The sequence below is a fragment of the Micromys minutus genome (genome assembly GCF_963924665.1).
Source record: "Micromys minutus genome assembly, chromosome: 10".
NCBI lineage: Eukaryota > Metazoa > Chordata > Mammalia > Rodentia > Muridae > Micromys > Micromys minutus.
In genome coordinates, this window is record NC_137979.1 from 3302907 (window position 1) to 3316290 (window position 13384).

At 42.0% G+C, this 13384-nt stretch overlaps 1 protein-coding gene across 3 annotated transcripts in view; it reads left to right on the top strand.

Annotated features, from left to right (window-relative positions):
- Nucleotides 1-13384, top strand: part of RNF130 (ring finger protein 130) — a 98139-nt gene that overhangs the window by 58112 nt on the left and 26643 nt on the right. For all 3 annotated transcript variants that reach the window (XM_080922291.1, XM_080922292.1, XM_080922290.1), the window contains exons 4-5: nucleotides 5732-5803; nucleotides 7199-7281. In XM_080922291.1, coding sequence (XP_080778417.1) covers nucleotides 5732-5803; nucleotides 7199-7281 — 155 coding nt within the window. The remainder of the gene's footprint in view (nucleotides 1-5731; nucleotides 5804-7198; nucleotides 7282-13384) is intronic.

Here is a 13384-nt window from a genome sequence, read left to right on the forward strand (position 1 = left end):
TCCAGGTGCTAACAGGATAGCTCAGCATAAAGGCCTATTGGCCAGAGTTCAGTCCCTTGAGTTGATAAATGTAGGAGAGAGCTAACTTCATAGTTTGTCTTCTCATTTCCACATGTACCCCATGGCATATGCACACACATACAATAAATAAATGTGAATATACATATATATACATACATACACACATACATACATGCACACACAAATACATACATACATGCATGCATGCATGCATGTGCACACACAAATACATACGTACATACATACATACGTACATACATACATACATACATACATACATACAGTCCTGACTGAGAATACAAGTTAATAAAGGTGAAAGGAAAGCAGACAAAAGTGAGAGGCTGTTCCAGTTGCGGTGACATCAGAAAGAACAAAAGGCTGACATCTGTAGTGATGAGCACAGCCAGGAACAGTAAGACCGGAATCCTGAAAACCACAAAATGTGTGAAAGGAATTAAGGCACAGATGTAAGTTGGGTGTTCCTTACCTCAATTTCAGGACAGAACTATTTTAGCTTTTGATTTTGGGGTTTTGAAATATTTGTTTAGACTTTACTTTCTGGACAACCCTAGTGTAAAAATCTGACATCTAAAATGAGCCAAAGTCTGAATTTTTTAGAGCATGTGATTTCAGAATTTTTTTGGTTTCAGATTTTTAAATTAGTGACATTCCAGTTCATCGTGCTAAAGATTTCAGGTGGCTAAGACATCTGTACTACCCAAAATGATCTTCAGATTTAAAAGAATACCTATTAAAATCCCAAGTGTTCTTCCTTACTGGAATGGCCAGGGAAATCCACCATAATATTCATACAAAATATGGAGAGATCCCAGATACCCAAAACAGTATTTTAAAACAGAACGAAGGTCTCCAACTTTGTGATTTGAAATTTACTGCAGGGGGCTGGAGAAATGCTGAATGGTTAGAGCACTGACTGCTTTTCCAGAGGTCCTGAGTTCAAATTCCAGCAACCACATGGTGGCTCACAACCATCTGTAATGAGATCTGATGCCCTCTTCTGGTGTGTCTGAAGACAGCTACAGTGTATATAAGAAATAAATAAAATTATAAAAAAAGAAATTTACTGCAGAACTAATTCAGTGGGATGCTAGTATACAATATAAAAAGAATATTAATTAATGTGGCACTGGCATTACACATGTATGAACCTGTGGAAGTCTGGCCAGATGACTTTCAGCGTAAGCACCAGAATTGTTGGATTCTCAGTCATGGTGCTGGAGAAATCTGAGGTCCACAAATAAAAGCATGAATTTAGATGCTTAAACTGTATATGAAAATTAAAATGAACCAAGCCTTAACATAAGATCCATAAAAACTTTAATACCAGGACAACAGGTTGTTTTTTTTTTTTTTAATTTGACATTGATTCTTGGATATAACCAAAAGCACAAGTAACAAAAGTATAATTGGTAATTCTAAATTATATTAAAATCAAAGATTTCTCTACAACAGATACAGCCGACAAATTAGAAAGACATCCTTGAAATGTAATGAAATTGTAACTTGTAGATTTTATGAAGCATTAAAACATACAAATAAAGAACTACATTGCATTAACAAAAATGATTTTTTAAAAAAAGACAAAAGACATGAATATAAACTTCTCCAAAGAAATATGAAAATGGCCAATGAACAGATGAAAGTTGCTTATCTATCATTAATTAACAAAGTACAAATGAAAAAGTCAGGTCGAAGAATCACTTCACACCTATCAGGGTGTGTGTGTGTGTGTGTGTGTGTGTGTGTGTGTGTGTGTGTGTGTGAGAGAGAGAGAGAGATAAGAACAGAAAATAACCACTGGCATGGATACAAGGATGAAGCTGGTGCATTGCCAGTGAATAAATACACTGATAATAAGTAGTGGATGCACTTATAGAAATGTGTGTGATGTTTCTACAAATGATAGACCTTAGCAGGAATTCAGATAGATTTTTGGTACCAGCGTAATTCACATTAGTCAAAAAGCTGAGGCAGCTCCAGAGTTTCTCTGCATATGAAGAGGTAAATAAAATGTGATATGAGCACATGTCTATAATCCAGCACCTGCCAAGCTTTGGCAGAGATTGTCAAATATGATATACTAGCATAGGGTACGTAGCGAGAGCCTTTGTCAAGGAAATGTATATACACATCCAAGTGGAGAGTCAGCTTCAGAAAGGAAAGAAATTCCGAGACGTGCTGCCACAGCAGAGCCTTGAGAAATACTATGCAGAGTGAGATATTGGTCATTCTTTTGTAGGCTACCTAGATACACAGAGTCATTAATAGTGATTGCCAAGAGCTATAGGCGGGAGATTGGATGCACCACAGATATATTTAGTTCAGTGAGCCACAAATGTTTAAGATGGTCAATGTCATGCTACCTGCATGTTTATCACAATTTTTAGTTTTAAAAAAATGTGAAATGAGGTTACAGTATATTGTTGATTTTATAGAATTTAAATAAGCAGAAGGGGTGGTGATCATAGTATGAAAGACAGGAGGAAGAAATCACAGCATGGTGGATCACACCCAGGATCTTAGCAACTGAAGAATGAGGGCAAAACATCAGTGGGAGGAGCAGTCCCTGGCCCTGTTCAATCCCCCAGTGTAGGTTGGGGAGCACCCTTACAGAAGCAGGGGGAGGGGATGGGATAGGGGGTTTCCAGAGGGGAAACTGGAAAAGGGGATAACATTTGAAATGTAAATAAAGAAAATATCCAATAAAATTTTTTAAGAAAATGATTGCATGAAATTAAAGCCAGGCTGGCTGCTTGTACATTTCATGCCAGCCTAGAATATAGAATAAGACCTTCTCTCAAAAGTGATTGGGGGAGTCAGAACTATATATATTTTTTAAAGCAGTGATGTAACTGGCTAAAAATACATGCATTAACCCTAAAGCAGTTACTAAATTAGTAGAATAAAGAATTTTGTAACTGAGGTCATGGAGGTAGCTCAGTGCCTGGAGTTCAGTCCCATGTATACACACAAAATTAATCAAAGTGAAACTGTGTGTGTTATAACTGCCCAACAGAGAAGAAAGGATATATAGAGGACAAAGCAAGTTTCAGGCGGATAGAGGCACAGATAAAAGATCCAGTAACCCTGCAATCTGAAACACTTGGTGCAAACACATCAGTTGAAGGCAGAGATTAAGAACGGATTTTTTTTTTTTTTAAAGCAAGAGTCATCTATGTGCTGCCTACAAAAAACCCACTTTAAATATAAAAATGCATGGCTTGTATACATAAGTGGGAATAACCTGACCGAGCAGCACCTTAGGAACAAGTTAAAACAAACCTTGAGTGCTCAACGTTAATGCCAGTGTATAGTCACTGGGTTTGATGGTTTGTATATGCGTGGCCTAGTGAGTGCTGCTATTTGGAGGTATAGCCTTGCTGGAATGGGTGTGGCCTTGTTAGAGGATGCTTGTCACTGTAGGTGTAGGCTTTAACTGGTCCTAACTGCCTGGAGACCTTCAGATGAAGATGTAGAACTCTCAGCTCCTCCCACACCATGCCTTCCTGGTGTCCCAGGTTGACCTTGAACTCAGAGATATAATTACTTTTGTCTCTTGGGATTAAAGGCGTGCACTACCTTGCCTGAGTCTTAGCTTTTCATGGCCACTATGCCTCAAGAGCTCCATGTCAAGATCCAGGGCAGAAACCTGTATCTCCCAGCCTTAAGATCTAGATCACAGTGTGCCCTCCATTTCCAGATTGTAGCTCATTCCAGATGTAGTCAAGTTGACAACCAGGAGTAGCTATCACACTGGAGATCAAAGTAATCCTTAATAAAGCAGTCACTTAAACAAGAAGATGTAACAATCTTAAATGCTCAAGCTTTAAATGGGAGGTGAAAAGAGCTGACCTGCACTGAGGAAGGACCCCAGAAGCTTCTGCCATCTCAGTGATTGACAGAGCCAAACAGCAGCCAGTGTAGGAAACACAAATTTAGCCTGGTTGACATTCATTGAGCTCCATCTGACAAAAGCAGAATAAACATTTTTTGCCGTGGAACAAAAGAGTCAAGTTTACACAAAATATCATGTGTTCTCTGCCTGCTTGAAATTAAATAAATTGATAGGAAAATCTCAGCAACCCTCAAATAGGTGAAAATTAACCTGTGGTCTTGGGAAATCAACAGAGGAAATACAACAGTCTGTGAAAATTAGAATGATGTCTCTAAAGCAGCGCATGAGATTAAGTAAGCTCTATCCATGGGGTTTCAATGTGTTTTTAAGTGAATATCCCATGTGCCCCTTACATATATGCAGTATAAACCCATTGTGTCTTAAAAAGGGCTGCTTTTATTAAAGTGTGATAGATGAGACACAGGCCAAAAGAAACTTGAAAACATAGCAGCTAAATACTACTTAGACATATCCTGATTCATACAAGCCACCTCTCAGAAGACATTCTGGAGGCTCAAAAAACATTTAAAAGAAAAAAGATGCTGTGTAGACATTTGAAGCATATAGTTTCAGTAAGAGTATTAAGGATTGGTTCTATTAAGTAGGACAGTACCATCAGACAAAAGCCCTATCAGAGATACAGACATGAAGACGGGATGAGGTGACAGGTTGATGTGACACACTGGAATCCTTAGAATACAGGGGGATTGTTAGATGAAATTACAAGCAAAATATTGATAGTTAAACCATTCTGATAGATAAGATGTTCATTAAGTTATTTTAGTTTTTATTTTGAATTTTACTCCGACGCTCTTTTGTTTCTGTTTTCTTTTTGAGTCCTTGCAGAACAATGTGAGTTCTGCCTTGTTTTTCTTTCCCCTCCCCATTCCTTCGGTTTTTTTTTTTTTTTTGATCTGCCTCTGCTCAGTTTAAAATATAGTTGTATGTAGAGTGGGAGTCTGAAACGGTCTCAGTTTGCATCTGTCATCCCAGTGTGACTCCCAAAGCACTCTGATTCTTCTGTTTAGAATCCCATTCTGTCCTTGGGTCTTACTAACTTCTCCTGGCCTAGTTTTCCAGGTCTGAGCTCTGACATCACTTCCTCAAAACCTTCCCAGCCATTCTTTTCTACTCCTGACCCATCTCCCACCACCACATGAGATGTATTCCTTGTTCATTTCCTAAATTCACATGGCTCCTTAAGACCACAGATTCACTGTCATGTTGTCTTTGGGTTGTTGATGTCCAGCAATTGCTATTTGTGTCTGGCCATGTTGGATGAGTACAGTTTTAGAAATTGTCTTGAGTTAAACCTAGACAAGCAGTCACCCTTTGCTAAGATCACAAGAGTATATTGTGAGGCAGAAGTAGACTTGACACTCATCTGTTTTCAGTGCAGTAGTGGTAATCTAGTGGGGATCTGAAGTTTCATTTGCTGTCAGAGCCCTCTGGGAAAGCCTCTGAGCAAGAATGTGAGCCTAGAGCACACAGCAGCACCAACAGCATGGCCTTACCCAACAGACAGAGACAGAAGGCCACACATTTGTCTCGCCAGATACACTTTTTATTCAACTAGAACGCAGAATCGATGGTATAGGTGCCCATTTTCTAAATGTTTATTGCTTTTTCAGTATCTACTTACATAATATGGCAGAAGTGGTCTAGAATAATAGACATCATACCTTTAATTATTTAAAATAAAGACCATGTACTGACTTCAGCATCACAAACTAAAATGAGGGCTATTATTCAGAGATCGTCCATTTAATGTCTTTTTATTTTTCATTTTCTTAGCGTCGTCTTGGAGATGCAGCCAAGAAAGCCATCAGTAAATTGACAACTAGGACGGTGAAAAAGGGTGATAAGGTACAGTAATGAATTACCTTCGCTTACGCTTTGCCTGTCTGGAAAGCCTTCAGCTAGTCTCTGAGCTCTCTGGGCTTCAGGAGCTCTCACCGTTAGCAGCAGTGACTCTTGCAGTTAGCACTGGCTGCTCCTCTGGAGTTTTCTTCTCTTAAAGCCTAGCACACATCTTCCAGGCACCCTAATGAGACAAAGTGAGGACTTTAAGCCTTCATTTCTAGAGTGTCTCAGTTGACAAAGGTTAGAAAGAACACTTTGCCCATGTCGGACCTAAAACTTCAGGGAACCAAATCAAAGGGATGACAACAAAGAACAGCTGGGCCTTTCACCCAAGGTCCTTGTCAGAACGCAGATGCATGTGGCACCTTAGTGTTAGTGTCTACACCCGGTCTATTCAGATTTATCAAGAATTTAAAAAAATTAAAGAAAGCAAGCTCTAACGTTGAAAAACCAAGACTGTGCCATCCCACACCCAGTGCTAATATTTTAGCAGAGAACTCTGGTAGGAGGATTTTGTGTGATTCTGTATTTTCTTTGTTTTGACATATTCTTTCTTTTGTTATTTTTATTTCTATGCCTTTGAATACTGGAGCCTGTTGTCTTGCAACAGCTCCAGAGATAGAAGCACTCTCACTGAGTGTAATGGCACACTAGGGAGGGAAGGCACCTGCAGAAGATAGAGCCTGCATTAGTACAGCTGCATTTGACCATAGGCCAGTCCTGGTAAAAATGCTGTCATGGCTTGGCCAACCGCTGTTAATTAGAAACTCTCTGGATTTGGTACAGCCTACCATATCACTTTCTACTCCTCCCCAGCACCAAATGATTTTTCCTGTTTTACTAAAGCTGACATCTTTTTTGTGCTCCTATTTCTGCCAAAGGTTGACCTGCCAACCATATGGCCATGGCTTAGGTCACTGGCAGACTTTAAGACAACTCTCATGGAACCCTCCTCAGGCCAGAGAATGAAGGAACTTAACTAACCTGGTGACCAAATAACCGCTGGCCTTTCCATTACTGAGTTAAACTACTAACTGCCCCAAGTCTGACCAGAGTGAAATTCTTACACCTGAGCTAGGACTGACATAGGAGTCTACAGAACCATCACGTCGTTTGTGACAGCTTTAGGAATTGATCGGTTGCATGAGCACCTTGATGAGGACCTCAGTGTTTTAGAGTGTGACAGTGAGATCTATTGCGAGCAGGCAGTTTCAGAGCAGATGGCATACATGCATGACAGTCCAAGGCGATCCAGTGTGAACTGTGGCTTATTGTGGACATATTATATGATTGACTCATATGTAATTCGGGGCAGTACACTTAGGCGAATGAAGCTTGTAATTTGTAGTTCCTCCTCAGCTCGTGTGTGTTCACCTCGGCTCTGTGCTTCTGTTTCAGGAAACAGACCCAGACTTCGATCACTGTGCAGTCTGCATAGAGAGCTATAAGCAGAATGATGTTGTTCGGGTTCTCCCCTGCAAGTATGTCAGCTTTCTTTGTTTGAAAGGGGTGGTGTTCATTTCTCCCTTGCAGAGTGGGCATCTACTTGCTCCCGAAAAGCCGGCTGAACAATAGTTCTGCTCACAGGCTGAGGACCAGATGCTGATAATGGGAGGTCCTGGTCAACTCCAACCAGAGTCTTTCTCAAGAACTGGTTCTGTAAGAAAACAAGTCAACATCCAGGCACATTAATAACCCTCCTAGGCTAGGCTGTAGCTCAGGGGTAGAGCAATTGCCTGGCTTGTTCCAGTTGAGGGTTTAATCCCTAGTAGAGCCAAAGGGGGGGGGGGAAAGACCCCAAACAAACAAACAAAAACCATTTTTATTTCCGTCTCAAGTCAGAGTTTATTACAAAGCCCTTCTAAGAGTCCCTCACCACTTGCTCTGGGTTCCACAATGCTAGGGACCTGAGTTATACAGAATGGAAGGACTGTCATTTATTTATAGCTGTTCTGAGCCAGTACACTACTCTGTGCGGATTGCATTTACTGTCTTTTCTGATTCCCACAACATTCCAGAGTGGTTGTTTCCTCTTGTTTATATTGGCTAGTTTTCCATACTGTGGTAAAGTATCTGTCATGGCTCCTGAAGAAAAGGTTTGTTTTGTAGTCTTAGAAGTTCTCAGTGTGATGTTTTATCTCTGTGTGGATGACAGACAACAGCCTCGTGAGAACCATCACAAGGGTCCCGTAGGAAATACCTCACACTAAGTGCCTTAGTACTCCTAGGTTCCATTTCCCAGAAGTTCTGCAATCTACAACAGTACCACCCTGGTGACCAAAGTTTCACCACAGTGAACTTGGGGAGCGACAATCACGTTATACCCAAACCATGGCAGAATTGTCCAGTGAAGAATAGTGAAGCCAGTAGTAGATTTCAGGTCAAATATGGCAGAGCCAATAAAAGGGACTCCGTTTAATATCATTTCTTACATAAAATCTAGCTAGCCCCTTCTCTCCCTCTCTCCTTTTCTCTCTCTTCTTCCCTCTCTTTTGAGGGCTATCTCCAGCTTTGTACTTTAAGACAGGACCTCATTACATTGCCTAGGCTGGCTCACTGTAGGCCAGACTGCCCCATCAGACTGGGCTATGCAAATTTCCTTCATAAGCATGATGACTTCTACCATGGTTCTGTGCAAAGCTAGGGATTGTGAAATACCAAGGTGCACTGTCCTCAGTGTAAAATGTAAAATCACCTAAGAAGCCTAGCCCCAAAAGTTAATTCCTTCTCTTATCTCATAGTTCTGCCTTGTGAACTTGTGACTGGATAAAATATTTGTGGGCGGTTGTCTCCATGAAGCTAACAGTCCTCTTTTACTTACTCAGGAAGTAACATTTTGTGTCTTAGGAAATGCATCTAAGTAGATTACTTTTTTAAAAAAATCCCAGATCTCTAGAAGATTCCCGTATACAAAAATAGAAATCTAAGATTCTGGAGTAAGCATTTTAATTCTAGGTTATATAAAGGAAAATCTTAGCAAACTCAGCGTAAACAGCCCTGTGGAGAATTATGTACTGACCATTTTTCTTCATTTAGTTATTTAAAATCCAAGTGTATGAGGCTGAATAGAACACATGTATGAAACTGGTCAGGAAAAGATCTATAGGCTGCATTAGAAATCAGTCAGCAATTGCATTCTTTATCAGGAAGCCAAGAGGTAAGACATTGCTTGTCTTCCTATCCCTGCCCAAGAACCTCTGGACCTACTTGGTACCTCAAGTATAAAAAAAGAGAGAATCATGGTTATTATTAAAATGAAAGTGTCTTCCTCAAGGGAGTCTGATCCTAAAATAGGTGACTCTGGGCTGCTTGCTCTCATTCTTGCTATCCCTAAAACCTTGGCTTTTCCAGGTTCATTCTGAGTCCTCCCTCCCTCCCTGTCCCGCCCCCTCCATCTCTCTGTGTGTGCACATGCGCACAAGTGTGTGTCTATGAGTGTGTGAGTATGTGTGTGTGTGTGTGTGTGTATGTATGTATGTATGTATGTATGTATGTTTCTCTCCCTTTCTCTCTCCATCCTCCCTTCCCCTCCTCCCATCTCTAATTTAACTCAGACTTTTCTCAACCTGACTCCCTATCAGATCAGTGGGAGATTTTTATAAAGATCCAAAGTGGAGCCCCATCATACATCTTTATTTTCGTAAATCCCTAAGTGATCCTGATACCACAGGGTCACACTCCCTGTGAGGTCTACAGTCTTGTGGCCCCTTAACTGTTACTGAAGCTAAAGCATGACAGCTGCTTAGCCTTTGTGTTTGTGGGCTGTTTAGAGTAGGATGGCAAACTTCGGGGAATTCCTTTGTAGTCCAGTTGCAGCGCCATCCCCGTCGCTGTCCTTACTCTAGATGTGCTCTGCTGCTGCCCATGTTCTCTCACGGTACTTTGCAGCCAGCTGCTCTCTTACATCTCAGCAAGTTGCAGTTTTCTCTAAATTACAGTGTTCTGCCAAGTCAGAATATGTTGACACCTCACCCTAACAACAGTACCATCCCCAGATGTAGTAAAAATTAACTTTTTCATTGAGCAACCTTTTGTGACAATCTTTGACCTTGATGAGTTTCTCAGCCTTGGCACTGCTGACATTTTGATCAGATAAGTCTTTGTTTGAAGGAGAAGGTAGGGGTAGCTGTTCTGTACATGACAGGACATTTAGCATTGTCTTTAGCCTAGATACTACTCCCCAAAAGCACCTAAACCACACATTTTGACAACCCAGAATGTCTCCCAACGAGAATCACTAACCTAGAATATGTACATCTAGGAAGTTCTTACCCCAAATCCTCCTCAAGCCTCTTGTCAGTGACTCTGGTACCTGTGGTATTTCGTCTGGTATTTCTACTCAGCATCTTCCCACTTGGAATACCTCCCGTCTTTTATATTTATGGTCTTTGACCCTGAGCCTTCCATGGATTTCTTCATGTAGCTGAGCACTTTTGCCCCTCACTGTTTTCCACCTGGGCTTTGAACAGACGGAACAGACCACAGTTCACCCCTGGCCAAGTGCTAACAGATCCATTCTCCTATCCTGATTGGCCTTCCCTATTTATCACAGCAGGGTTTTCTTAAACGCCTTTCTAATCCCATTGTGAGCTTCATAAAGAGAATAGTTGATGGAATTCCTGAACTTCTATCACTAGGCCTTCTGCATGGGCATCTGTGTGTGCTCCCTACCCCACCCCATACCTCCTAGGATAGAAGACGCAGCTCAGTTGTAGTCCAGTGCTGCTGTTTCTACCTGGGTCTTTGTCTACCACCAGCTCTCTCCCTTCCTAGAGGACCTTGATTTATTGACTGTTCCCTCAGCTTTGTTCAGTCTGTCTCTGCTCATCAGCATTTAGTCATACTCAAGCCTTTGAGTTTGTTTTAAATCTGTCCCTTACCCATACGGCCCTGCAGCCAGCTTTTGGTAGAATCTGTTCACTATGTCTCCTCAGTTGGAGGAAGACAGCGAGATGTCTGTCTGTCTGTCCTTCATTTTTAATAAGCCTATTCTGAATCAAACCTTTCTTTATAGATACCAAACCTCTGTGATTGCTTTGCCACATGGTCTTTTCTCCTCTGCTGCACTAATTCATTGTGGACAGATGGCCATTGGCATTGCTTTGGGGACCTCCTGCTTGTGTCTGTTGATTACAGTTGATCATCTTTTGGATATTAGCCATCATGGCTTCAGAACTGAAAAACAGCCACCTTATTTAAAGGTTAGCCACAGATTTGAGGAGGTAAAAATACCAAGAAGGAGAGTGCTGCAGCTGAAGATGTCTGCTGGAGCTAAAATGGGCAGGATGCTGGCTGGTTGCTGGCTGAGGGGTTGCTGAAACCACCCCCACCACAGAGGGAGGTCAGCTTAAACAGCATCAGTCAGTCCTGGCTGGAGAGGATTTCTTGTCTCTGACCTTTAATAATCCTAGGTCCTTTTATGTTTGCCAGGTCTTTAACAGGGCACCCAGAGGCTGCAGAGCTGTAAAAACAACAACACCTTCAGTGTATATGCCTCTCCCCAGCCCTGCTGCTTTTTGACCTCTCTATTCTGGGTCCTGGGGAGTGGAAGGAAAGACCCTGCATTTCAGTGTTGCAGGCTTTGTTCCTTCATATTCTGTGCATTTCCCACTTTGTATCTCAGCATTTCTTGCAGAAATAAAGGACATGGTGGAAGCTCTGATACATCAGTCCACTGTTCTCTACACATCTCAGTCGCCCCTTCGCCCCTCTCTGCTGCTGTGATCATTTTTATTACAAGAGGTTTTCAAGACAAGAAGGGCTGCTTTTCAAATTCTGTCCCCTGTGGTGTACCTCTGGCTACTGTAAAGGCACCATGATGGATGTGCTAATGCCTGAGGCTCATTACAAGAGTGTTCTTTGCCATTTACTGGGATGCTGTGTGACCATTGAGGTCACTTTGCCAGTTTAGTAAAGCTTTCAACATCTTTTTCCCTTAAAACGTCTCAGAGTATTTCACGGACAGTTTTTTTGTTTGTTTGTTTTGTTTTGTGCTTCAGACAGCCTCGTAAGGTGATCAGACCTACCTTCCCTACCCTTCCATCCTATGATCTTTCAGGGGGACAGCTAAGAGTTGGGGACAGTGGTGGGCCAAGGCTCCAGAAGCTTAGTATCGAAGCATTGCCCAGAAAGAAGATGAAGGACATGGTGGGTGGTGTGGTAGACAGTAAGCTGAGGAGATAGATGATCACAGGGACAAGGAGACAATAGGTGATGAAGGGGCAGCCGAAGGGGCAGCCCTCAGCCAAGCATCTGCTCAGCAGAAAAAAGGTGGGGGAGTGCAGGAGTGTCCAGGGCCTCTAGGGACAGAGAACAAGGGCCTGTTTTAGAGTAGGGGGTGTTGTTTTTATTTTCTTTTTCTTTTAAATTTATTTATTCATCTCTCATACAGTATATCCCAATCACAGCCTCTCCACAGGGCCCGGAAAAGCTGTGGGCATTAGAGGCAGAAGGTCTCTGGTGAGATAGCCAACAGCTAGACTCGTGAAGAGCTGAAAGAGTGGCTCTGAGTCATGGGAAACAGAGTTGGAGCAGTTGTCTGTGGCATGGGTGAGGATGCATAGTAAAAGAACGTTTGTGTTCCTCACAGGTTCTGAGTCAGCTAATGGAGAGAAGTTTTTATTTGTCTACAGATAGCCATTTAGTCTTCATTGTCTTCTCTTACACACAAAAGGGAACATGGGATAGAGCACTTTTTCTCCTAAGTCAAACTCTACAAGAGAATAACTATTTAAACGTGCAACATAAGAAAAATCAAAGGTCAAAGGAACAGATGGGTTATAAACCCTTCGACTCAGTGTTCGAGAACTTGGTAGCATGTAAGAATCAGATATGGTCAACGTGGGCTGTCGTCCCGTCATTTGGGAGGTGAAGGTAAGAGGATCAGAAATTTAAGATCATCCTCAAGTTTGAGACTAGCCTGGAATACATGAGACCTTGTCTCAAAAACCGTCAGCTAGTTCAGATTCTGCTAACACGCCTACCCTCCCTTCTTTCCTCACCCCCTCAAACCAAAGCAGCCCTTTTGAAGAAAGGTCACATGATCTCTTACTCTGATGACCAGCCAAATCCCGTTGTCCATCCTGTGGCTAGAACCTAACCTTCTCAACTGTTACTCTCCATTCTGGCACTAGTTGAGCCCCTAGATGTATGCGGATTAGGTTGTACATTTTTTGATGAGCTCTAAAGGGGCTTTTACCTTTGTGTGTGCCATAGAAGTTATGAAGTACTGTTCTAGACTAGTAAGATATCCTAATTTATAAAAGCACTTACCACCAAGCCTGATGGCCTGAGTTTGATCCCTGGAACCCACATGGTTGTGGAGACTGACTTCTTCAAGTTTTCCCCTGACTACCACATGTCTTTAATTTCAGCACTCAGGAGGCAGAGGCAAGTAGATCTTTGTGAATTTGAGGCCAGCCTGGTCTACAAAGCGAGTTCTAGAACTGTTACACAGAGAGACAGCAGCAGCATTGTTCCACTGTAGCCCACCTTGGCACAGCTGAGGCCTGCCGAGCAGTAGCTGTGGATGACCCTCATAAGGACTAAGTCCCCAGAAGCCCCTTGTCCGTCTCTAGAGCATGC